This window comes from Pituophis catenifer, unplaced genomic scaffold (assembly GCF_029215685.1).
Source record: "Pituophis catenifer annectens isolate HBS135680 unplaced genomic scaffold, rPitCat1.0.hap2 SCAF_3, whole genome shotgun sequence".
Lineage (NCBI taxonomy): Eukaryota > Metazoa > Chordata > Lepidosauria > Squamata > Colubridae > Pituophis > Pituophis catenifer.
In genome coordinates, this window is record NW_027256883.1 from 31742632 (window position 1) to 31767021 (window position 24390).

At 36.5% G+C, this 24390-nt stretch overlaps 1 protein-coding gene across 1 annotated transcript; it reads right to left on the reverse strand.

Moving 5' to 3' along the window:
• Nucleotides 1–1859: 1859 nt before the first annotated feature.
• On the reverse strand, nt 1860–22830 carry LRRCC1 (leucine rich repeat and coiled-coil centrosomal protein 1). The gene is given in 21 exon segments (XM_070942155.1): nt 1860–2109; nt 2722–2857; nt 4288–4425; nt 4651–4859; nt 5641–5804; nt 7443–7617; nt 9045–9230; nt 10434–10635; nt 12146–12285; nt 12775–12979; nt 14353–14501; nt 14673–14865; nt 15333–15517; nt 15909–16109; nt 16209–16375; nt 16499–16666; nt 17557–17622; nt 20199–20404; nt 22653–22730; nt 22732–22787; nt 22789–22830. Coding segments are annotated over 21 exon segments (3189 nt in total). The 3' UTR covers nt 1860–1986.
• Nucleotides 22831–24390: the final 1560 nt, after the last annotated feature.

Genomic DNA, 24390 nt, shown 5'->3' on the forward strand with positions numbered 1-24390 from the left:
GCCCGCTGTAACAAGATTGCCAAAAAGGCTTTAAGAGTTGTTAACCTAATCTTGCGTAGCTTCTTTGGTAATGTTGTACTACTAACTAGAGCATACAAAACATTTGCTAGACCAATTCTTGAATACAGCTCATCTGTCTGAAACCCGCATTGCATATTGGACATAAATACAATCGAGAGAGTCCTAAGATATTTTATGAGAAGAGTCCTCCATTCCTCTAACCGCAATAAAATACCTTATGCCACCAGACTCCAAATTTTGGGCTTAGACAAGGTAGAACTATGCCGACTTCAGTCTGACCTAAGCGTAATACACAAAATTATCTGCTACAATGTCCTACCTGTCAATGACTACTTCAGCTTCAACCACAATACACGAGCAAATAATAGATACAAACTCAAGGTAAACCGTTCCAAACTCGATTGCAGAAAATATGACTTCAGTAACAGAGTGGTCAATGCCTGGAATGCACTACCTGACACTGTAGTTTCTTCCCCAAACCCCCAAAACTTTAACCTTAAACTGTCTACTGTTGACCTCACCCCAAGAGGTCTGTAAGGGGTGTGTATAAGTGTACCAGCGTACCTACCGTCCCTGTCCTAATATTCCTTTTTACTTACTCTTTTCATGTATTCAAATTATGTTTATACTTTTATTTTATATATGCTTGACAAATAAAACTTATGATTCTAGCTGAATGGCTAGGACCTATTGTATAGTTCTGGGTCTGCCTTGAAGGACGTTCATCTTAAGATCCAGAAATCAATTATTTCTATAAAATAATTATTTTATTATTTTATTTCTAGAAAATAAAATAAAATATATAAAATGACTAGAAGTCCCTACACTTCTTTCAGGCTTGCACAAAACTTGAGCATTCCCACCGTGTAGAGGATGATTCTTAATTCTGTCTAGAGGGTTCTGGTTCTTCCGGTGTCTGTTTTTATACATAAAGGTGTAGGAAGTTTTTAATTAATTGTAAGTAGCATGTTTCCATTCAGCCCTGGTCCAATTATCTAGAAAATGGGCGACTTTCCCTTCAAGGGATGAGTCAAGCAGATATTAAGAGTCATCTGTTAGTGATGCTTTTATGTGGATTCTTATAATGAGCGAACAATTGAATTTGATTACCTAATTGGGCCCTTCAAAGTGTTCTTTAAATGCTCATATTAAAAAATGCTTTTTAAAGGGTGCTAATAAAGATGGTTTATAAGTACTGTGTAAATTTGACAAAGACCTGACAATGGTTTTGAATACCAAAAATAATGGCAAAGGTACCTGAACAGAATAATCCTTTCAAGTAGGGAAAGGATAGGCAATAAAACCATAAGAAGTTGTAGAAAAAGAACTCAAAATTCATACTTTACAGATATTTCAAAATCTCAAGATTTATACATAAATTTCTATTCAAAATATAGTAAAAAAGAAACTATTTCATCCTCTTAGAATTATAAAATAGGAACAATGATAGATACCACAAACAAGTAGATTTTTTTCTCACTTTATTTTACTTATTTATATATCAAATTTAGAGACCATTCATCTCTCTCACAGAGCAACTCTGGGCACTTTAGTTTCAGGGGCTGCCAACTTATGCTCTTTGAACTTATTAATAATAGTTCCAATGATTTTCATAAAACCAATTTCAGAATAATCAGTCAACCATAGGATTGTAATACCCTTTGATGAAATATTGTCATTTTTAAGGCTATCTAGCATTTAAGGAATGAAATTCAGTCCTTTTAATCACCTCCGATCTCCTAATTCTAATATATTATACTGTTTAGCTATAATGGAATGAAACTTCTTCCATGTTTGATGTAATTATTTTTATATGGAAATTTCTAGGTCACTGATAGTTTAACGAAAGAAAACTTTTATTCTGAAAATATTTACATCAAGTACAAATATAACTTATGGCAACAAGCAGCATTTCAATCAATCTGTAACGATGGTTACAAATGCCAAATGTGCTATAGATGTATCTCAGAGTCCTTGCTGAATATCACTCAAAGCAACCGTTAGCCATTTTATTTTCTCTTCCATAGTCTTTTTATTCTTTGCAGTTTCTTGTAGTAATTGACGCATTTCTTCTTCAACCTGGTAAACCTGAAATAAATGTTGTGGTTAAGGTTATTATGTATCAATAAAACCAGGTGTGAAATCAGTTGAAGATATACCATGAAGGCAGAAAAGTATAGCATTGCCAACAGCATGTTTTCATACAGGTAATCTTCATTTGCAACTGACTGGCCCTTGCAGTGATCATTCGCAGCAACAATGGTGATGAAAAAGTAACTTTGAAAACAGTCTTCCCATTTACAATCTTTTCAGGCCTGTAAAGCAGTGGTTCCCTAACCTTTCTGGCTTGGCAGAAGGGGGGGCGGGGGAGAGAGGGGGATGGTTCTGTGCGTGTGGCAGGTGTGCGCTTGCAGCTCCATTTGTACAAGTGATGGGCACATGCACCATTTTTGTCTTTCCTAGTCAACATCTAACCTTTCTATTAACCTAACTGAACAATTTCACAGATAAAAAAGCTGCCAAGTACTTTCCTTTATACTTCTATTCCTCCTTGTAAGGAATCCATCAATTCTTGAATTCCAAACTTTTTTCAAAGGGAAAAGCGAAGGCAACAGTTTGAAAAGGTAAACATTTGATCACTTTTGTCAGCAAACTCATTTAATTAACATATAAATGATTTCAACTGCTTAGCACAGTCACCTTTTCATTGGCTGCCGCAACTTGTTTCTGCTTTTCATTTGCTAGCTGTAGCAGTTCTGCCTGATGTCCTGCAATGGTTGATTCATGTTGTCTTCGGAAAGCATCATCCACAGAATGCAGTTTTTCCATCATAATCCTAAACAAGATAAATTCTTAAACTTCCTCTATCCTATCATAATTTTCTATTGCTGATATTAGCGCTATCTATTAAGTGAAATCTAGTGATGCCTATGTATCAGAAAGCAAAAAATTACATTCTCCTCCACCCTACAGCAACCCAGGTGTCTCACATAAAGGCTTTTTGAAATAGATTTGGGAAGGTACAGAAAAGAAAATACACATAACATATAAACTTCTTTCCTACAATAACATATAATTCTAATTATAAATATATCTGTCATTAAATCCAGAGAACATATACTACAGTATTAGCATATTCCCAAGGCTGCTGACAAATGCCATTTTTAAATCCATATTATTTAAAATCACATTAAAAGAGAAAATTCAATTTTGTATATTTTCAATGAAAGCTGGTAAAAAAGAAGAACAAATATTTGGTCTTTTAAAGAAAAAGGGCTGAGAAATACAGAAATTGCTTTGCTTCAAGTAAAGCTATTTTTCCAAAGATAATAGCAAGAACAGAAGTATACTAATAGGTGACTTATTTCTATAAAGGTGCAACTCTAGCTAAGTAACCATTCTTAGAGGATATAAAAAAGCTGTGCTCAAAAACTGCTTCCTAATTTAATCTGATCCTTTGAAAGTCTATTTCAAAAAATATAAAAACAGTCAGCAAACCAAAGTTTGGTTGCAGTCTTCATTAATTACACTACAAACAATTCCTTTCTCTAAAATTGCATACGAGATCTAATGAGTTCTGAATGTTAAGTGTATGGCATAAAAGACACTTTAACACAAGCAGAAAAGCATACACAATCAGTTCATTCACATATAAAACAAAGGCTCTAGTTTATTAAACCATCATGTGAACAAATTGCATACATCATTTTCATATGAAAGAGACATTTCTGACTTTCATTTTGAAACAGACAAGCCGCAGAATACTCCACATCTATAAACTAGAAGTAATGTTTTGGCCAAAGCAACTCGGCAACAGACTAGCTTCTTGAGTTGAATAAAATAAACTACAGTTGTTGTTTTTTTTATTTATATGCCGCCCTTCTCCGGAGACTCAGGCCGGCTTACAAGGCGTTAAGCAATAGCCTTCATACTTTTGTATATTTTATACAAAGTCAGCTTATTGCCCCCACAAACCGGGTCCTCATTTTACCTACCTTAAAAAGGATGGAAGGCTGAGTCAATCTTGAGCATGGTGAGAGTTGAACTCGCAATAATTGCAGGCAGCTGGAAGCTAAATACTACCTTTAACAGTAGCATTAGTCTGCTGCGCCACTCAGGCTCCTTTAGTTTGTGACTAAGCTTGATTATTTTGGCTAATTAGTATACAGATAAAATGGTCTATGAGCGTGCTTCTTCATTCACCTGTAGTTTAATAAGCTAAAATGTTACCTTAACATTGTGTGTTGACCTTATCGAAATACTTACTTCTGGGCTTGAAGACTTTTATCTCTTTCCTCTCTTAGCTGCTGCTCCCTGATATCAAAGTTTTCTTTCATTTGTTTAACTTGTGCTTCCAACTTGTTCAGCAATCCTCCTTTATCTTGCCATTTTTTATTCATTACACTGAAATATAATAAATATGTTCTAAGTAGCTTCGGAGATTGCCTTTAGTCCATGAAAAATCCTACTTTATTTATTAATTTTAAGACAGGCTTTCCACCAGCCACTCTCAAGGATTATAAATGGGAATGGGGATTTATAGTTTAACCTTATTTTCTCTTCCCATCATGAATGAATATGATCCATAATATTTCAATGTGTGTAGAAGATGATATTGGTTTTAAGCACCTATAAGATTCTTTGATGTCATTGAGCTCAGCATCCTTTTCTTGCAATTGATGCTTCAGTTCTTCTTTTCTCTCATTTTGTCTTTCTATTTTTTCCAATAAATTATCTAACTGTGCATCTTTTTCCTGTAGTTGTACTTGAAGTCTCTTCTGTATTTCAATATTGTCTTCACGAAGCTTTCTTATTTGCTCATCTCGGTTCTGTGAGGCCTTCAAAATAAAATGTTTTAATCATACATTTAAAGTGAATTTAAAGTGAAATGAATTTAAAAATTTTTTACTCATCACATAATTTACATAATTCTCTCCACTTTGAAAAGGAATAACAAACAGGAAAAAGTGTTTTTTTTAAAAAAAGTACCTTATTACCAACACAACCTCACAAATCCATGAGATTCAATCCAACCTAAATCTTTAAACTACTTTCTATTTAATACTTTATCCTTGCACTCAGCAAAACTATTTTTAATCATGTAATTGACTCCAAACATTACTTATAATGATTTTTCTATTTAATAGCATTTATTTATTTTATATTGCTGTGTTTCATCATAATAAAAATAAAAATAAAACAAAAGCCACTGAAACAAATTACCACAGTGAATTAAAACAATATAAGGTTGATATTGGTACCAAACTGTAAAAAAAAGTGTTGGTATCTACACCAATTTCCCTTTGTAACAATGTACAATACACAAGCACAAAGATAGCAAATAAAAAATAAAAACAGTATTCAATCTGTTCATGAAGCTATACCATCATGACAACTGCAGCTTTTCAATGCCCCAAAATAAAAGTATAAATCTCTGTTGTATCTATATCCCTGTTTAGAATTGTTAGGGTTCACACACTGCATTGATCAATTTCATTTTGGATTAGCATGTTGTGACTCAACCATGTCTTATTCAATAATCAAGGCTAACTGAAATATGATTTAGTCTAAACTGTTATTTATGACAGCTACAAAAAAAAAAAAAAAGAACACCCTTACTTCTTTTAGCTTCCTAATGGTTTCAGTTTGATCTTCCACAATTTTAGACTTAATCTGCAGAGCATCATTGAGAGATTCATTTTGTTTTTTCAAAGCTTCAGTCTCACTAGTTAGAACTTCTATTTTGGCTTCCAATTTTCCCCGATCTTGAGCAAGAGAAGCTCCTGAGAAAAACAAAGACATCAATGCTTGTGGTGTAGTAAACACTGGAAATATATAAGAAAGTTCACAGAAAAGAGATCACTGCTGATCTACAGCTTGGTTTTAAGTACAAGATTCATTCATTATTCAGGTTGTGGACTGCCCTCCTGCTTTTACAGGTAATCAATCTGCTTAGAAATGTAACCATAACTGGACTACAGGCTGGGAACATCTAGAAGCCTACATACACGCCTCATTAGCTATCAGAAAACCAAAATGAATGAAGGCAAATGTACATGTCCCAGGATAATGTTGCAGGATCTAATCAGGGTTGGTCACCGGGATCAGAGATTTAGTCTTCTTAATTTTCAGACTCATGCTGGAGTCCATCTTCAGGGAACGTCTCTCTAGAAGAATGTGTGTGGGAGACATTCTGTTAGAGAAAAGTTGCCTGAAGATGGGCTCTAGCACAAGTCCAAAAGCTTGGAAGATTACATCTCTGACCCAGATTTTATCCTACAGAAAAATTAAAAAATTTAGTCGTGAAAGTAGTAGACAGGTAATTAGATTCTTGTCTGACTTTTTGGGTTCGGGTCTATCTAACCCACCCCAGAGTTATTAAAACAAAACAGCCACTTTCTTAAACATTGCGGTTGATGATATGACGGGCCTCCTCCTGGAGTGGATGATAATTGTTGTTAGCATTATTTTCCCTAGTGTGTCAGCAGCTAGGAAACTGATTGCCATTGAGGTCGTTTATTTCATTTACTCTAAGCTGTTTTGGGATTTGAAGAGGAGCAAATGTTACTATTTATGCCTGGGGTGTCAAACTCGCAGCGTCACGTGATGTATTGTGACTTTTCCCCCCTTCGCTAAACCAGGTGTGGGCGTGGCTAGCGTGTGACACATCTGGCCCGCGGGCTGCAAGTTTGACAGCCCTGATTTATGCCAACCTATGTTGGACAAAGACAAAACACATCCAAGTCTTGTCAAAAGAACTATCTCGTATTTCAAATAATGGCCTGGAAAGCAGCATCTAGGGAACCATGGTATTTCTAAATGTTCCCCTTAGACCAGTGTTTCTCAACCTCAGAAACTAAGATGTATAGATTTCATTCTCTGGCAGAATTCCTCAGCCAATATGCTAGCCAGGGAATTCTAGGAATTAAAGTCCACACATCTTAAAGTTGCTAAGGATGAGAAACCCTGCCTTAGAGATATTTAAAAAATAGAAGCCACTCAGTTTACAGAGTCTCCTGCTTCTGGTGTGAAGATACATCTTGGGGAAGTCTATTTTAACTGTGTGGAGCACTGCAAACATAATCGCACAATAGCACAAGAGAAATTATCCCTAAAATAGGTGTACATGCTGTACAACTAAGGTACACATCCTGTTGTATTTGGATCCCAAATACAACAGGATGTATTTCGCAATTCACCAAGCAAGATTTTTTGAGATGATTTTTTTTCTTGGCAAATGTAAGAAGAACAAGTTGCTTTCTCTCTGCTTTGGTTATCTTTCAGGAAGGCAGGGATATGCAGTCTTCTATGTATAGTATTAGATATTAGTTTTGTGGCTTTTACAGGGGATTAGGCACACAATGATAAAACTGGTTGGTTCTAGCAGGGGATAGATAAAGGATAAAAGACTGAGTAGTTACCTTGCTGTGCCAGCTCCTCTCCCCATATTTTTCTTTCTGCTTTTAATCCATCAATTACAGACACCTGAGCTGTTACTTGTGAGATAAGTTTTGACTTTTCCTGCTTAAGAAGCTCAAGTTGAATAGTCTTTTGTTGGTCTTCCTCTACCATATTTTCAAGAGTTTGTATCCGGCTCTTTACATAAAAGTAAAAAGAAAAAATAGAAACCAACAACTTTAAAGCAACTCTTGATATTCTAAAAACAAACATCTTCACATACATATTGCAGCATATTTATAATCACTTCTTGCTGACAGTAGTAAGACCTCTAGTTGTGATTTCTAAGAGAACCTAATGACACTGAAGGGGAACATCTATTGCATCTATTAGTTGAACTCCACTGACTTTAATTGTAGAGGATTCAGAAAAGTAAGTAACTTGATGAAGCATTTAATCAAGGGCAATGAAGTGGTGAAAAGCTAAAGAAGGATAAAAAGAAATCTTAAAGAATAAAAAAATTAAGATAGTTAACAAGCCAAAGCATGGGCTACTATCTTCTATGTCAGAATTAAATTCCAGGAGCATTGTTTATTGCTTGGCCTAATCTCCTCCCTCTTTTAATATGTAAATTTTAATCTGTTTTTAAATTATTGGGGTGTTTTAATCGGTCTGGGCCAAAATGATTTAATTTGATTTTATCTGGTTTTAAATTTTGTGTATTTATGTATTTTATTGCTTGGCTGTTCACCACCCTGAGTCCTTCGGGAGTAGGGCGGTATACAAATCAAATTAAAAAAAAAAAATTGCAGTTTACAGTGAATATAGGAGACTAGTTCAAGCAGGACCAGAAATCATGGTTCTGCAACAACTGAAAAAAAATGATAGCAAACTATAAGCTTCCAGTTTTCACCATTGAAACACGTCCTCCATGTAGGTCAAAGCTACCTTTTTCTGCCCAGGTTGAAAAGTAAATATTTCCCAAGTTTTTAAACATACACCACCACCTTACCCTATTCTATTCTATTCTTTTCCATCCAGGCAATAATTCATCTTTATTAATTAGACATTTCTGCCAGATACACACTCTTTATTTCTTTTCTCTTCTACACCTGCTTTCAGGACAGAAACTTTACCTGTTGTCTCTAACTGTCTTGTGCTCACAAGAATATGTTTCATCATGGAAAAAATTTTCATCACCAGTTTATGATAATGAATGATGAAAGAACATGAAGATGAGAGAACATGAAGCATGCAAATTTAGTTTTCTCCCCCCCCCCCAAAATAAGTCCTCCCCAAAAATATTTAAACAGAGAGCTGGAAATCAGGTAAGACGGCAAGAGGAGCTCCATCTTGCTCCATGCACCCCAAAATAATAATACCTCCCTGAAAATGAGGCCAAGTGCTTATTTCGGGGTTCAAAAAAATATAAGACAGGGTCTTATTTTTGGGGAAATACGGTACTTACTCATTGATCATACAAAAAGATTTCATTGCATTGAGCTGGATTCAAATCTACAGCATCACAAGATGTTTTGTTATTGTTATTGAAGTGTTTCTGATTCATCACAAAATACAATGTACAGAATACAATATATATAACAGATACATTTAAAAAGCCATACTTTCAAGTTGTACACTATGTCTTGCTTTGATTTGATTAATTCTGTGATTTTATCTTTTTGTTCTTTCACCACAGATGTCAGCTCATGGATCAAACTAGCAGATTGCTTTTCCTTTTGCTGAGAGTGGAGAAGAACTTGTTTATGCTCTGCCAGCTCAGCAGTAAGTCTATCAAAGCCTTCTTTAACCTATTTTAACAAGAAAACAAAAGATTCAAATAAGGTGTTCAGCATAACATTTTAATGAATGTCAGTTCAATTTAAAAATGCATTCACTATGCAATATTAACTTGTACCATGAAAGAACAATTCAGGCCATCTATTAATTTAAAACATATCAGAATAAGACACAGTTAAACAAATCAAACTGATTGTATTTTAAATTTTTACTTGCAATAAATTTCTTTGAAAAATACACTGCTTTAAAGTTACATGAAAAAGTTTATTTTCTTTTAGCCAAATAAAGTTTTTCTTCTAAATGGCTGGGAGGTTTGTTTGTTTTGTTCTATTTTTGAGAAAATACTGTTCAGAAATTATTATCCCAGTCATAATACTTTTTGGAACTGAGATGACCAAGCAGTCAGTATACATTTGCCAAAGTGTTCTAAAGAAAATAATTCCACTGACATACAGGAAGGTTTTTCAATGGTTATACTATTTCTTCATAGCTAGATCCTCAATGATTTACCCAAGTTTCTAAGAAGCATTATTAAGAATGAGAAGGATAAAGCTAAGAGCTTTATAAAACTGAAGGACATTTGAAGAATAACTGAATCCAATAGCGAAGTTGTTTTGAAATTTAGTGAGACTTAAATCAATTTCATACACTTGAATCATTGTGATGTACACATGCATTTGTTCTGAACTCAGAATGACTTCATTACCATTAAATGAACTTTCATTCTGGTTAGAAAAACAGAATTAATATACAAAAATCTACCTAGAACTATAAACCTGGGGTGCAGGAAAGGAACCCAGAGGAGAAGAACAGATAGCCTGTATTAGAAGAACCCAAATCACTTTATTTTCATCCTTCACCTGCATAGTGAACACTGAAAACCATTTTTAAAATCTCAGTTAAGGGAAATCCTTCAAGAGGAGAACATTCTAAGCATCTCTTAATCTTTTAGACAAAGGTTACTGCAGCTTTATTATATAACACTTGTACAAATGCCATTTTAACATCTGCACAATTGGTGATAATGTTGGCAGCTTATAAGTATTGACCTTAGGTTTTAAAAGCTTTTAAATAAAACACAATTTTCAGAAATAGAATCACAGACCTCAACCTTACATGTTTTCAATGTAGTTAAGTCATTTCAGTATCTACCTAAATTGAAGAACAAAGTAACTCCTATGGTTTCTTTTCCCATATATCTCATCTCTTCTTACCTCTGAAAATCTTTTGGCTTCTATAGTTAAGGCTACACGGAACTCATCCTCTAGATCCTTATATTTCTGGTTTAATAGATGACGTTTTTCCTGTAGTTCTTTAATATGGTCCTTATGTCTCTGTTCTTCTCTGGCTACTTCTTTTGACAGAGCTTCTTGAAATTCTGAGCCATTTAATGTAACTCTGGTTTCCAGTTCTTTTCTGGAACAATAAGACAGAATAGCAATAGCACTTAGATTTATATACAGCTTTACAGTGCTTTACAACCCTAAGCGGTTTACAGAGTCAGCATATTGCCCCCAACAATTTGGGTCTTCGGAAGGATGGAAGGCTGAGTCAACCTTGAGCCTGGTGAGATTCAAGCTGCCGAACTGCAGGCAGCCGGCAGGCAGCAAAAGTAGCCTGCAGTACTGCACTTTAATCACTGCGCCACTGCAGCTCTACATCAAGATGAACAGAAATTGCTTCTCATAAGCAAAATTCTATACTTCTAAGAAGCCCAAATTTAATGTGGAGGCACAAAGTACAGTCCAGGATTTCATAAAAGTTCCAATTGGATGGATTACAATTCTGTTATAGAACCACCATTTCTGCCATAAGGACTTTCGGTCATTTTTTAAGCTTACATGCCAGCCTTTAATAGAAGAAGGGCACATATGTTTTTGGCTGGCATGATGGAAACTGAGTTCTACAAAGTAGGTAGAACCAAAACAAACAAACAAACAAAAAGTATAAAAGCCAGACCAGTATAAAACAAAAATATAATTAATCCAGTATTCACACAATTCGTTATAGTTAATGGGAGTCAGTTGGGTCTAGTGATTAAGGCACCCGGCTAGAAAGCAGATCATGAGCTCACGTTCTTAGCCATAAAAAGACAGCTGGGTGACTTTGGGCCAGCTCTCTTTCTCAGCCAAACCCACCTCACAGGGTTGTTGTGGGCTTGATGGGGGAGTGTCATGTGATTGGGTGGGCGTGGCCAACTTTTTTTTTTAAACTTTTACTTTTTTAAAGCATTTTTTTACTACCGGTTCGGATGAATAGGTAGTAAAAAAATGCTTTAAAAAAGTAAAAAAAATCGTGCTGTGCCGCGCGATCGTTGGAACCTTTTTTTTAAAACCTTTTTAAAGTATTTTTTTTACTACTGGTTCGCCCAAGCTGGTAGTTTTTATCACTACCGGTTCTCCCGAACCGGAGCGAACCGGTAGCATTTCACCCCTGGTTGATAGCTTTTGGAGGATTTCTGGTACTTTCTCCCAAAGTAATCAGGAACTCCAAGTTGTGCAGCTATTTTTTTAAAAAAAGATACAATACTCAAACAATCAAGTCATTATGAGTGCAAGTGAAACTAAGACAGTCTTATGTACTACGTTCTACCCTAAAATGATCAAGTTTGACCCCTTCTTTATTTTCTGAGACATTGATGATCTTTCAATTTAAATCTATATTGTATATAATTTTTGGATTGTTGATTTTTTACAAATTTGATCTGGAACTGCCACATAATAATCTATTCTACAAAAGGTTTGTAGAAAGGCTAATCTGGTCAGGATTTATTCAATCAAGAAATCTGATGTTTAAAACTTGAAAAAATTTTAGCAACATTTTTTAAATTAGGTATTTATTCAAAGTTTCAAAAATTTAAAAAGAGCTGTACCTCACATACTCAACAATGCTACATATCTTTGCTGGATTATTAGGAAACATGTACCTGTGTTCCTGCTCTCTTAGCATTAGGAGTTCATGGACTTGTTCCACCTTTTCTTTTTGTTGCTGAAGAGATATTCGAAGTAACTGTACTTCTCTCTCGGCTGCTGATGTTTTAAGTTCTGCAGTTTGAATCCTTTTCATCTGTAGTGTTTGAAATAACAGCAAGAGAAACGATCACAATTTCAAAGCTTGATAGCACAAGCAGATGTTCTTGAGCAGTAGCAAGTTTTCCCATGGTACAATGAACAAATGTTAGGGTTTTTTAAAATTTTAAAATAACCAGAATTATTATCTGGTTTCAGTATAAATACACACGCATTATACAGTAACTCTTGGCCAGTATGGAAGCAATAATTTAAAGTTTTTGGACTGAATCAGCAGAGCTATTTTGATCCAATATTAAAAACACAAACACCACTGTCTCTTATCATTCTGATCAACTTATTTTAAAACATTCTCCAAAAATCAGTACATGTAATTCATTTGACCATATTCAAGGAAGAACAGAACTATTCTTCATATATCAAGTAAAGTTCTGATCAATTTTTTTTTTTAAATTCAAAAAGCAAAGAAATTTTTAACTGCAATATTAACACGATCTTTTGTTATATTCAGAACCAATAATTCTACCTCCGATGCTTGCTGCTGTGCTTTTTGTGACTCCAGTTTGGAGAGAGCTTCTTCTAAAGCCTGGAAAGCCTTTTGCAGATCGTCTTCTTTTTGTCTGGACCGCTCTAGCTCCTTACCAAGTTTTTCAGCTTCTTCTTTCACTTGCTGAATATCAATCTGAAGTCTTGTCTTTGCATTCCGTTCTCTCAAAATCAGCTCCCTTAGCCTGAGAAACATGTATGTGGATGGTGTATTTATTTACTTACCTATATCCCACTTCATTATTTTTAGAAATAACTCAAGGTGATGAACATATCCAACACATTTTCCTCCTATTTTCCGCACTGTTATTTAAACTTCCGACTGAGCAAATGAAGAGATGACAGAACAATTATTCTGGTCAAGGCATATCTGAACTGAGATGTTCTTGTTTAAATCACTGCAGGAGAATCACAATTTACAACAGGTGTATCCAATCCATAGCCCGCAGGCTACCTATGACCCTGGAAAGCTAGTAAAGTACCTCACAAGATAATAAAAAATATAAAAAATAAAATTTGTTATTTATAGCAATAGCACTTAGATTTATATACCGCTACATAGTGCTTTACATCCCTCTCTAAGCGGAGTCAGCATATTGCCCCCAACAATCTGGGTCCTCATTTTACCGACCTTGGAAGGATGGAAGGCTGTGTCAACCTTGAGCCTGGTGATATATTTTATATGCGACCCCAGATAATTCTGTTCACTCAATGCAGCCCAAGCAAGCAAAAGGTTGGACAATCTTGATTTAGACATACATCTTTCTTGTCTTGCATTTACAGTTTAGGACATAAAAGCAGTTAATATGCTCTATATGTGTCAAGACTACAACTCCCAGATTTTTCATACAAAAGGCTGTACTACTACTACTACTGTTACTATTACTACTAACTTACTGTACTTCTATGCTGCCCAACTCCAAATGACTTTGGATAGCTTGCAACAATCAAAAGAAAGAAATTACGATAAAACTAATAAAAGGAAAAAGAAAGAAAAATATGGCAGGAATGACAGATTGGATGGAAAGAAAGATCTGAGCGAAGAGCCATAGCTTCGTATCTCTTTGAAATAACGGCAGAGCATGGGCCATCCAGATCTCAGAGAAAACCTCATTCCAGAGAATAGGCATTACTATAGTATATGGGCAGTTCCAGGGTCCTGATATATTACGTAGGTTTAATCGAAGACACCTGAAGTATACCGTACCAACTCTGCAAGATCAAATTGGCCAGGAAGTTAATTCCAAATCAAGTAAGTCATTGAAGTTCTATCGCTCAGGATTAACTCGCTCTGCCATTCCTAGGCCACTTGCTTACCTAGGTAATATCCATCAAATTCACTGAAATAAATACCAAAATAAATGTCACTTTAGAACTTAGAAACTCTGTAATCTGAAAGATACAGTGAGTTCAACTGATTTGCTAATCTATATATACCCACAAGAACTGATCATATTTTACAGCTCTCAAGTGCTTAAGAATGTAAGAATGAACAAATTCTTTCCATGTGAATTGCAACCGCACAGTGTCAACTCAAAAGAAATATACTAATACTCACCTATCTGTAGTGTAAACAGCAACGCTTTGAATATCTTTTTCTTCTTTGGCCTGGTTCTGCAGCTGTTTAATGCTTTCACTGAGTTTCTTTTCAGCTTGTTCAGCTTTCCATCGCTTCTCTCTCTCCTGATCTAGTTCTTGAATCAGTGCCTAAAGAAGAAAATGTCTTTTTCTGAAACAAACTAGTAATGTATCAAAAGTCCCTTGCTTCTATTACAACAAAAGCTATCCCAATTTTATTTTGAAGTTTATAACAATACTACACAGCAAAAATGAAAATCTCTCAGGCACATATCACCTCAGAATAATAAATATATCTACCCTGTAAGTGAATTCTTCTTGAATACCAGTATCCACATTTAGTTTTTTCATTTGACTTTTTGGCCCACCCAATTTCTTCGGTGTTTCCCCCACTATTTTCAAACTTGCAATTTCTGAAACTGGGCTTGAACTTTCTTGCTCTTTGATGTGGGATTCTTGAAATTTAGGCTTCATGAAATCTTTCTCTTGTTCTCTAAAGTGAAACAAAAATTGAATTTGAATACTGGAATGGATATAAGCTTGCCAGAATATCAAGTGGGTATCATTTAAAGGGCCCCAAAGTAATTAGAAGGGTTTTAAACTCTTCTATCCCACAGGTAAATTTCTGCAAACAATAATCCTTTCTACAGTTTCTAGAAATATACTTCTGGACTAGTTTTTTGGGAAGTAAATAAAATGAATCTAAAATTTTAGATTCATTTTCAGCAGTTATATTTGAGTTTTAACTTTGTTATCCAAGTCAGAAGAGAAAATATAAATTATTTATAGAAAGGATCAAAAATGAGCTCCATCACCATTAAGCTTCACCATTAATTAGTCTTATTTTCATGAAAACCAGGTTAGATTCAATTCTGCAAATTACTTATCTTCATGAAAGAGTAACAGACTACATGTGAATATGAAAACACCGATAACTGAATTAAGACTAAGATATCATACCTGGCTGACAGTTTGGCCCTTTGAGAACGGGGCTTGGTTGATAAAGTGCTTTTCCGATAATTAGGCAACTTGCTCCTTTTAGTAGCTTTTCTATTCTCTTTTCCACTTTCACTACCACTCTCTGAGGTAAAATCTGTTTCTTTTTTGGCTTTCACAGTCACATCAGCTTTTGAAGAATTAGTAACCTGAAAATAAACAAACATGTTGATTAGGAACTCTTATTCGGTCTGTTCAATTTTGCTGTTGTTTCTTCTGTTGATCCAGGAAAAGATAATAAATATGTTGTTAGAAATTAAAAACACATTAAAAAACAAACACTAAGTATTCCATTATCAAAGTAACAACCCAATCTCCCACAAGAGCTAAGAACATTATTCAGACAAGTACAATCAGAATACCAGACAAAGGAATAACTCCTATATCACATCTTTCAACAAAATGGACACCATGCAATTAAAAATTACAGTTTAACCCTGAGCTGCACATATTGTCTTCTATTGGAATAATATGATGCAAATGAGAATATACCAACAAACATTTATCAAGCTAAACTAAAAAAACATTAAAAATTACTACCTTTTGCAAGAGGTGAGATATCTGTTCTTCTAGTTTTTTTATCCTTGAGTCATTATCAAATTTAATTTTTTCTGGCTCAGACGATGACATTATTTCAGTGGAAGAGCTAGTGGTAGTCCAAGGTAATATCTTTGTCCGCTGGCGAAAACGGGCTAATACTTGATCAATATGTGGTGTTATTATTGGCAAATTAACATAAGTCTATTAAAAAGAAATTAAAAATTCTAAGTCATACAAAAAGAAGTTCAAACTAACTTTATAGACCTCAAATAAAAGCAAAAATATATTAATTTACAGCACCTCTTCTTCATCTGTATAACTGGATGAAACTAAACAGCTTAAGAGATCTTCCAAGCACTTCAAATCAGATGAGTTTGGTTCCATTAAGTTAATCGGTTCACCAAATATATTCTTCCCATCCAAGATGGTCAGCTGAGGTAAAGCCTGAAGGAGAATCTCTCTGTAGCCTTTAGATAATAAAAGAAATTACTTTATAACTGCATTGTGAAAAGACTCCAAATGCTTTTCCAAATTAGTTTCATGTGCACTAGATTTTATCCTATCCACCTGAACAATTGCAGCACTTTTACCTATTTTGGCACACACGAGGTTACTTTTTCCATTTTTCTCCAAAGTAAGGTTAGTTAAGTATTGCAGTCCACTAAGGCACTGAAGTAAATGGTTAACATTATTTACACAGTTGCTGTGAAGTTCAATATGATTAATTTTATAGTTGGGTCCTCGAAGATGTAGAAGTCCTGAAAAAAATGCATGTCAATAATAAATGTTGAAACATCAAAATATCATTTATCTAAGCACAGTTTAATTAAAATAGGGAAAAAAGTTGCCCTTCTTTTGTAAAGTATTCCAAATTTATTTATTTATTTGGAAAACGATTGTGCCTATCTCCACAAAACAATTATGATTGCAAAGCAAGTGTTGCAAAACCAAGGAATAGAGGAGAGACAGACTAATTCGAGATGGGGATTGATTCAGGCACCAAGAATGACAATTTGCCAGTGCATTATGAGATCATCACGGAGCAGGCACCATTTGATTTGCAGCCACTATATGGAATGGAATGGCTTTGGGACAGGAAGAGCCACAGCCACAAGTCAGATAAGAGGCAGCTTATCTTTCAGAAGGAATGTGGATATGGCAAGCAACCTAATTCTTGGGCTGTAAAGGCAATGGGGAGAGAAATGTCCTCTCAGAATTGTAAGATTCTGTTAATGTCACTGTACAATAAACCACAGCTAGTACATCAGGGTGTGTTTCTTGCCTGGAATACCTTGTAAAGCTGATAGCTACAGGCACAAGAACATATTAAGCTAGTCCTGCTGATAAACTGCCTTCTTCTCTAAAAGTTCTAATGACCACCAAAATTGCAATGCCACAAACAGGGGTGTCAACATCCCTGGGCTCAAAATTGTGTATGCATCCGGGTAATCCTAATCCTACTCTTTTTAAACTATGCACCAAGTGCATTGCATGCACATAAAAAGAGGTAAGGCATCAACTGGTTCTGCCCATCATTTTGAAGCCTATGACTGTCACTGTATTAGGCTCTGCACATATGGATTTCCAAATAAGTTCTTCAAAGTCAGTAATGCTTGGGTTTGAATAGATTGAGCTGAAAATCTCTTACCTGAAAGGTCATCTATACGGTTGTAAGATAAATTCAGTTTAGTTAAATTATATAGATTTTCCAGCCCTAGAGAAGAGACATTTTTTATTTAATGAAAGCAACTATATAGGCAAACAATCAGAAATGAGTCCCACACATATTTAAGTCTGAAATACTTCTTTTAAGACTTCTAGCCATTCTGTGAGCATTCTACCACCCCATCCAATTAGTCAACATTCTGTGCTTAAGCCTTAAGGAGCTATTGTTCTGACAGCTTTATCTTTTTTATTTTATGTATCCTTTACAAATCCTGGCTAAGCATGCTGCCTCCTTCTTCATTTATAAATGGATTGTAAATTAACATTAGGATAATTACCAAACTCCGTTAATTTAGGCTAGCCTTGGTAGCCAAGCCAAAGATTATGATTCCCTGAACTCTTCATCTCTTTTATTTCTGATCTGATTGTGTACTTTTAATTGTGAACCTCAGCACAGCCATTTTAGTCTTCTGATTCAGTTATAGTTAGTTTGGCGTTAGGCTGCCAAAGAACTCAAAACACACTGGAAATCTTGGGGGGGGGGGAAGGGAGGGAGATAGAACTGCAGCATGAATGCAGTTTTCTTGTAGCAGCAGTATACTTCTGATATCATTGCAAAGTCACACCTACTGCAAATGAATCCTTACTACACATCTAATCTGGAGTCCCCTTATCTCACCTATCACAAGGAGTGTAGCATATTTTTATACATATTTAAATAGCTGCTTATCTCACAATTCGAGACCGACTTCTGCCACCAATAGCCTCCCACCGGCCAGTTCGCTCCCACAGAGAGGGTCTCCTCAGGGTGCCATCGGCCAAGTTATGTCAGCTGGTGACACCCAGGGGGAGGGCCTTCTCTGTGGGAGCCCCAGCCCTGTGGAATGAACTGCCCCCGGAAATACGTAAGATCTCCAACCTCCGGGTATTTCGCTGTGCACTGAAGACCCTGTTGTTCCACCAGGCCGGGCTATCAACATAATAATTTAAATTGGGGTATTTTAAATTTCTGGGGTTTTAAATTGAGCCGAATTTATTTAATAATTTTAAATTTTTAATTGATGTTTGTCTTGTGTTTTTAAATAGGCTGAACACCGCCCTGAGTCCTTCGGGAAAAGGGCTGTATAGAAATAAAATTATACTTATACTTATACTTACAATTTGTGACTCTGGGCAACGTACAATAAAAAAGCATTGCTGAACCATTACCGTCTAATAGGCACATGCCATTAAAAATGCTAAATCTCTACAGGCAGTCTTTTAATGAGTCAAGTGTACAAAAATGCTATAAATCTTCAACATTCAAGAACTGTAATTAAAGGGGGGAAAGGGAATGTGAATATGACAGGTTTTAAGAACCAGTTTTATTTCAGCCTCTATTATTAAATGATGTGGCAGAGTCTTTAGGCAGGTAAATATATTTCAATATATTCAGAATATTCTGTGGTTGACCTTCCCAGGTTTCTATGGAGAAGCAGACAGAGTTACCATTTTTCCAGTTTCAGAAATATAAATTCCAGCTATTACTATAAAAATGATTTTCCTAATAAATAAATCTTCAAGCATTGGAAAGTTCAAACAGGCTTGATCCAATTTTTCTACAAGTAGTATTACATACTGCATTGGATCTGTGTTTCTAAACCTTGTCAATTTGAAGTTATATGGACTTCAATTCCCAGAATTCTCTAGCCAATATGCTGAGGGAATTCTGTGAGGTGAAGTCAACACATCTTCAAAACACTGGTCTAGACCAGGGGTCTCCAACCTTGGCAACTTTAAGCCTGGCAGACTTCAACTCCCAGAATTCCCCAGCCAGCTTTGCTGAATTCTGGGAGTTGAAGTCCGCCAGCCTTAAAGTTGCCAAGGTTGGAGACTCCTAGTCTAGACATTCCCCTTGGAGCAGCTCTGGGAAGGGGGAATCTGGACTATTAATTCTTTTGTCTGAGGATGTTGAACCTTGAGAAGTCATTCAGAACAATATGAGAGACAGCACTGGTATCAGCAAAGGAATCAACAAAAATCCTTTAGCAAGGTTTCTCTATCCTAGAAATTCTGAACCTTTTTCTGTCATGAATCCCTTTGACAGTCTGGTAAAACCGATGGACCTTGTTTCAGAAAAATGTCATTTAAACGCAACATAAACCGATTATGCCCAAGTATGGTTACCAAAATGTTTTTAAAAATAACAATGATAGCAATATAGATGCTTCTTTATTAATTAGTTAAATTTATAAACATGTCTTTTCTAAGGTATAATTTTAGATGAGTTTTATTAAAGTGAAATCTTTTGAAATCTGGAGATCATAAATCAGGTTGTTGCTGACGTACGTTACTGAATGAAAAAAAGTGAGTAAAATTTCAATTTTTTCCCCATCCACGTACACAGATTCCGTGAAATTTATTTACAGATCACAGTTAAGAATCCGACTCTGCAAAGAGCTTCCCAATCATGGTCACTTCAAGATGTGTGAACTTCCTAGAATTGCCTATTCCAAGGCAATTCTAGGCCTTAAGTCAACACATCTGGTAGTTGCCAAGGTTGGGAAACATTGCTTTCTAGTTCCTTCCCACAAATGGAAGGAATCTTATATTAATCCAACATCCAGCCTTGATCTAAGGACTGACCTTCAACTTTTGTTATCAAATTGCAAGCCAAATTTAAGGTACGCAGGTTTGCAAGGCAGCTTAGCCCTTCAATCCAATGTATACGATTTGATGAGAGATCTAGATGTTGTAAATTCAACAGGTGATCAAGACTTTCAATTCTGGAGATCAGGTTACAGTGCAAGTTGAGTGTGTGAAGCTCTGAACTTAAAGGCAGCTCTGCTAAACTACAAATAAAGAACATATGACAAAACATTGGTTTTAACAATATGTAGAAACTTTGAAGCACGTGTAGTCCTTGACTTACAAAAGTTCAATGGCACTGGAAAAAGTGACTTATGACACTTTTTCACACTTACAACCGTTTTTCACACTTACAACCGTTGCAGCATCCCCATGATCAAAATTCAGATATTTGGCAACTGACTCATATGTATGATGGTTGCAGTGTCCCAGGATTATGTAATCATCTTTTGCGACCTTCTGACAAAGTCAATAGGGAACCCAGATTTACTTAATAATCATGTTACTAACTTAAAAGTGGCACAGATTCACTTAACAATTGGGGCAAGAAAGGTCAGAAAATGAGGCCAAACACTTTTGCACTTGACAACCATCTTGCTTAGCAACAGAAATTTGGGGTTCAATTGGGCTTGGAAGGTTGAGAGTTCAATTCTAGGTAGCAGCAAATTTTTCTCTTTAAGGTACAAAAAGATTATACCTGATATAATGTCAGGAAGGACATCCCACTAGGACTCCAGTCGCTGTGACTCTACCCTTAATTAAGGGATTACAGGGTCATAAAAAGGAGTTTTGTGGACATAAATCAAGGACTACTTATAACAAGTAACAAGTATTCAAGCCCATGAAAACCACACTGTATACAAGGTACACCAGTATTTTCATGATTCCTTGGATAACAATTTTAATACTAAAAATACTCAATTATGCAAAGTCAAACTTCTTGGTGCAGTCATCTAATCTTATCCTAGCACTTTGAGGAAAAGCTAGGTGTTCAAAGCTTTACAGACGGTTAGGAAGGCTGCACCTCAGAGGCAGAGTGTTCCACAGGGCTGCCCTGGGAAAGACATGTTTCCTAACTCCTATCAAATAGCAAAATTTAAGGGAAGGGAGTAGGAGCGTGCCTACCCTAGCTGACCCGATAGGGTGTCAGGGATGAAATCCAGCAGGTTCTGACAGGTTCTGGAGAACCAGTAGCAGAAATTTTGAGCAGTTCAGAGAACCGGCAAATACCACTTCTGGCTGGCCCGAGTGGGGTGGGAGTGGGGATTTTGCACTATCCTTCCCCTGCCACGCCCACCAAGCCACACCATGCCCATAGAACCAGTACTAAAAAAATTTGGATTTCACCACTGGATGAGTAGTTGTTCTTAGAGAAAGGCAGTCCTGCAAATAACCTGGCCCTGTTCCATACAGGGCTTTAACATGATGGCCAACACTTTGAATTGTACCTGTAAAGAAATTGGAAGCTAGTGCAGCTTGTAACACAAAGGTGTTACAAGAGCAAACTAGGGGCCTCAATTACTGTCCACGCTGTTGCATTCTGGACCAATTGAAGTTTTAGTCTTCAAGGGCAGCCCCATGTAGAATGCATTGCAGAAATCCAAATTAATATTTAATATTAATTAAATATTAATTAATTAATATTTAATATTAATTAAATATTAAATATGAGCCTGGTGGCTCAGCAGACTGATAGCATTGTGATTAACACCAGCTGTCTGCAATTACTGTAAGTTAGAATCTCACCAGGCTCAAGGTTGACTCAGCCTTCCATCCTTTCTAAGGTAGGTAAATTGAGGACCCAGTTTGTGGGAGCAATAAACTGACTTTGTATAAATATACAAAAGTATGAAGGCTATTGTTTAACGCATTGTAAGCTGCCCTGAGTCTCCAGAGAAGGGCGGCATATAAATCAATTTTTTTAAAAAAAATGTATTCATGAATAAAAATATATCATGACTTGCAGCTGTTGATAATTTTTTCTCCACCAAAGCAAAGAAATCTAATTTTATGATAGCTGATCTTATGGTAGCAGTCTGTAAATTAAATTATACATTACAGAAAGACTCTTTTTGTTGTTGCACCGAACAGCCTCAACTTTCTTGCCATCTTCTTCCACATAAAAAGACCAACATTCCACGGAGCACCCCTTCTAAATGTCTTCAAATAATTTAAGACTAAATAGCTAAATTTGGCCAACAATTCAGGCTTGTCGTCTCCCAGTCTACTTTAAAAATGGGCAGTGGATCAAGGAAACCCCCGCCCCCAAAGGTGGATCTGTGCCCCCAAATGTACCCCTGCACTTCTGCATGACACCGGAGGAAAGGACAAGGGGAAGCCCCAGTTAAGTGTGCAAAAATGATGCAACCTCGCAGTAGCAACACCTGAGACGGGATTTGGAAAAAGCTCAGAGACTCCCCTGTGCAAGGCTTCCTCCCTGCAGCCTCTCACCTCTTGATGCCTTTATCCATTAGGCTGAGCTCCCCTGAAGTTGCGCAGACCTCCGCCATCCCGCTCCTCTTAGCGACCTCTTCCCCAGCCTGAACCGCGGTAATTGCCGCCCTCCGCTTTGAACCCCGCCCACCAGGGCCCTCCTCGCTGTGACTGCGCCAACAGCACCGCTGAGCATGACGGGAGGAGTGTGGGCTGTTCCAGCTCTCCTTCCCAGCAGCGGCGAAACGAAGGCGCTGCGGTTGCAAGACAGACATAGGGGAGTGGGGAGTAGTTTCGGTGCCCCTCTCTACTCCAGGGGCGGAAGAGAGAGGAAAAAAAACCGCCTAAAAAGTTTAGAAAGTGATTTGCACTTGTGAACGCATGATAGGAAAGAGTAAGTTAGGAGCAAGGGAGTCCCTGCTGGTCTACTCATTCCACACTTGCACCTGCGAACATATCTATGTACTTGTCTATTGAAATATTAAAAAATAAAAACCCAGTCCGGCAATGCAGTTTCCAGCCTGTTATTTTCATGAGAGGAACCCGAAGTTGTCGATAAGATTGGCTATTTTTATTGGGGGGGGGAGGCAGAGCACCAAGGAGAAAATGTGAATGACCCGCTGTTTTGTTTTGTTTTTGCATTTTGAGCTGCTCTCTTGATTTATTGGGCTTGAAAATCGAAACTTGTCGGCGATGTGCCTCCCGCTTAAGCGAAAGGAATTTTAAGCGAGTGAGAAGGCGAAGAGAGTAACTAATTGGGTTTGAAAATTCGGGTTTACCTTCCTAGAGGTGTAAAATAACAACTGGTGAGGGCTTGCCGGAACTTTGGAGAACAAGGTTAGGATTGTACGAGTTGGACTGAGAGATTAATACGACCACCAGATGGCAGCGGACAATTACGGTACCTCTTAGTTGCGATCTGGCGATAGTTGGGAGATTTGCCCGTGCAAATATTTTGTATTTCGAATGAAACGTGCCTTGATTCAAAGTCCAAACCACTTTCTCTGAAACAGCGAGAACACTTATTTAAATCGCAATCATGAGGATTGCATACATCTACAATGCAGACTACAATCTCAAGGATCAAACATTTTTTTTTAGAATTCAATGTGTAAAAAGCTAGTACTGCACTATATAGTTGGAGTTATATCTTTTTTTTACTGTTTCAGGGTTGAGATGAAATATCCTGTAAGAGTGTAAATTTAAGTGCTATTGCTATAATAAACATTGCATAATGCACATACAATAAGCTTTACAGTGCTTTTTTGTGGGAGGATTCTGATGCAATCCAATATATCTGTTAGTACTGGCTTGAATATTCTTGTCTGGCAGTAATAATATTTGTGAATTCTATTTGCCTTGCCAGTGGAAATTGGAAAAATCTTGCAAAACAAGGAAATCTCATGGCTCAAGGGGGCCATTTTTTTTTTTTAATTTGATTTATATGCCGCCCTTCTCCGGAGACTCAGGGCGGCTTACAATGTGCTAAGCAATAGCCTTCATCCTTTTGTATATTTATACAAAGTCAGATTATTGCCCCCACAACTGGGTCCTCAATTTACCTACCTTAGAAAGGATGGAAGGCTGAGTCAACCTTGAGCCTGGAGAGATTCGAACCTGCAGTAATTGCAGGCAGCTGGTCTTAATAACAGGGTGCTTTAGACCACTGTACTACCAAGGCTCATTTAAAGTGGCATTTGAAGGAGAAAAGTCAAAAAGGGATATGTGTACCTATCAAATTGGAAATTGCACAGTT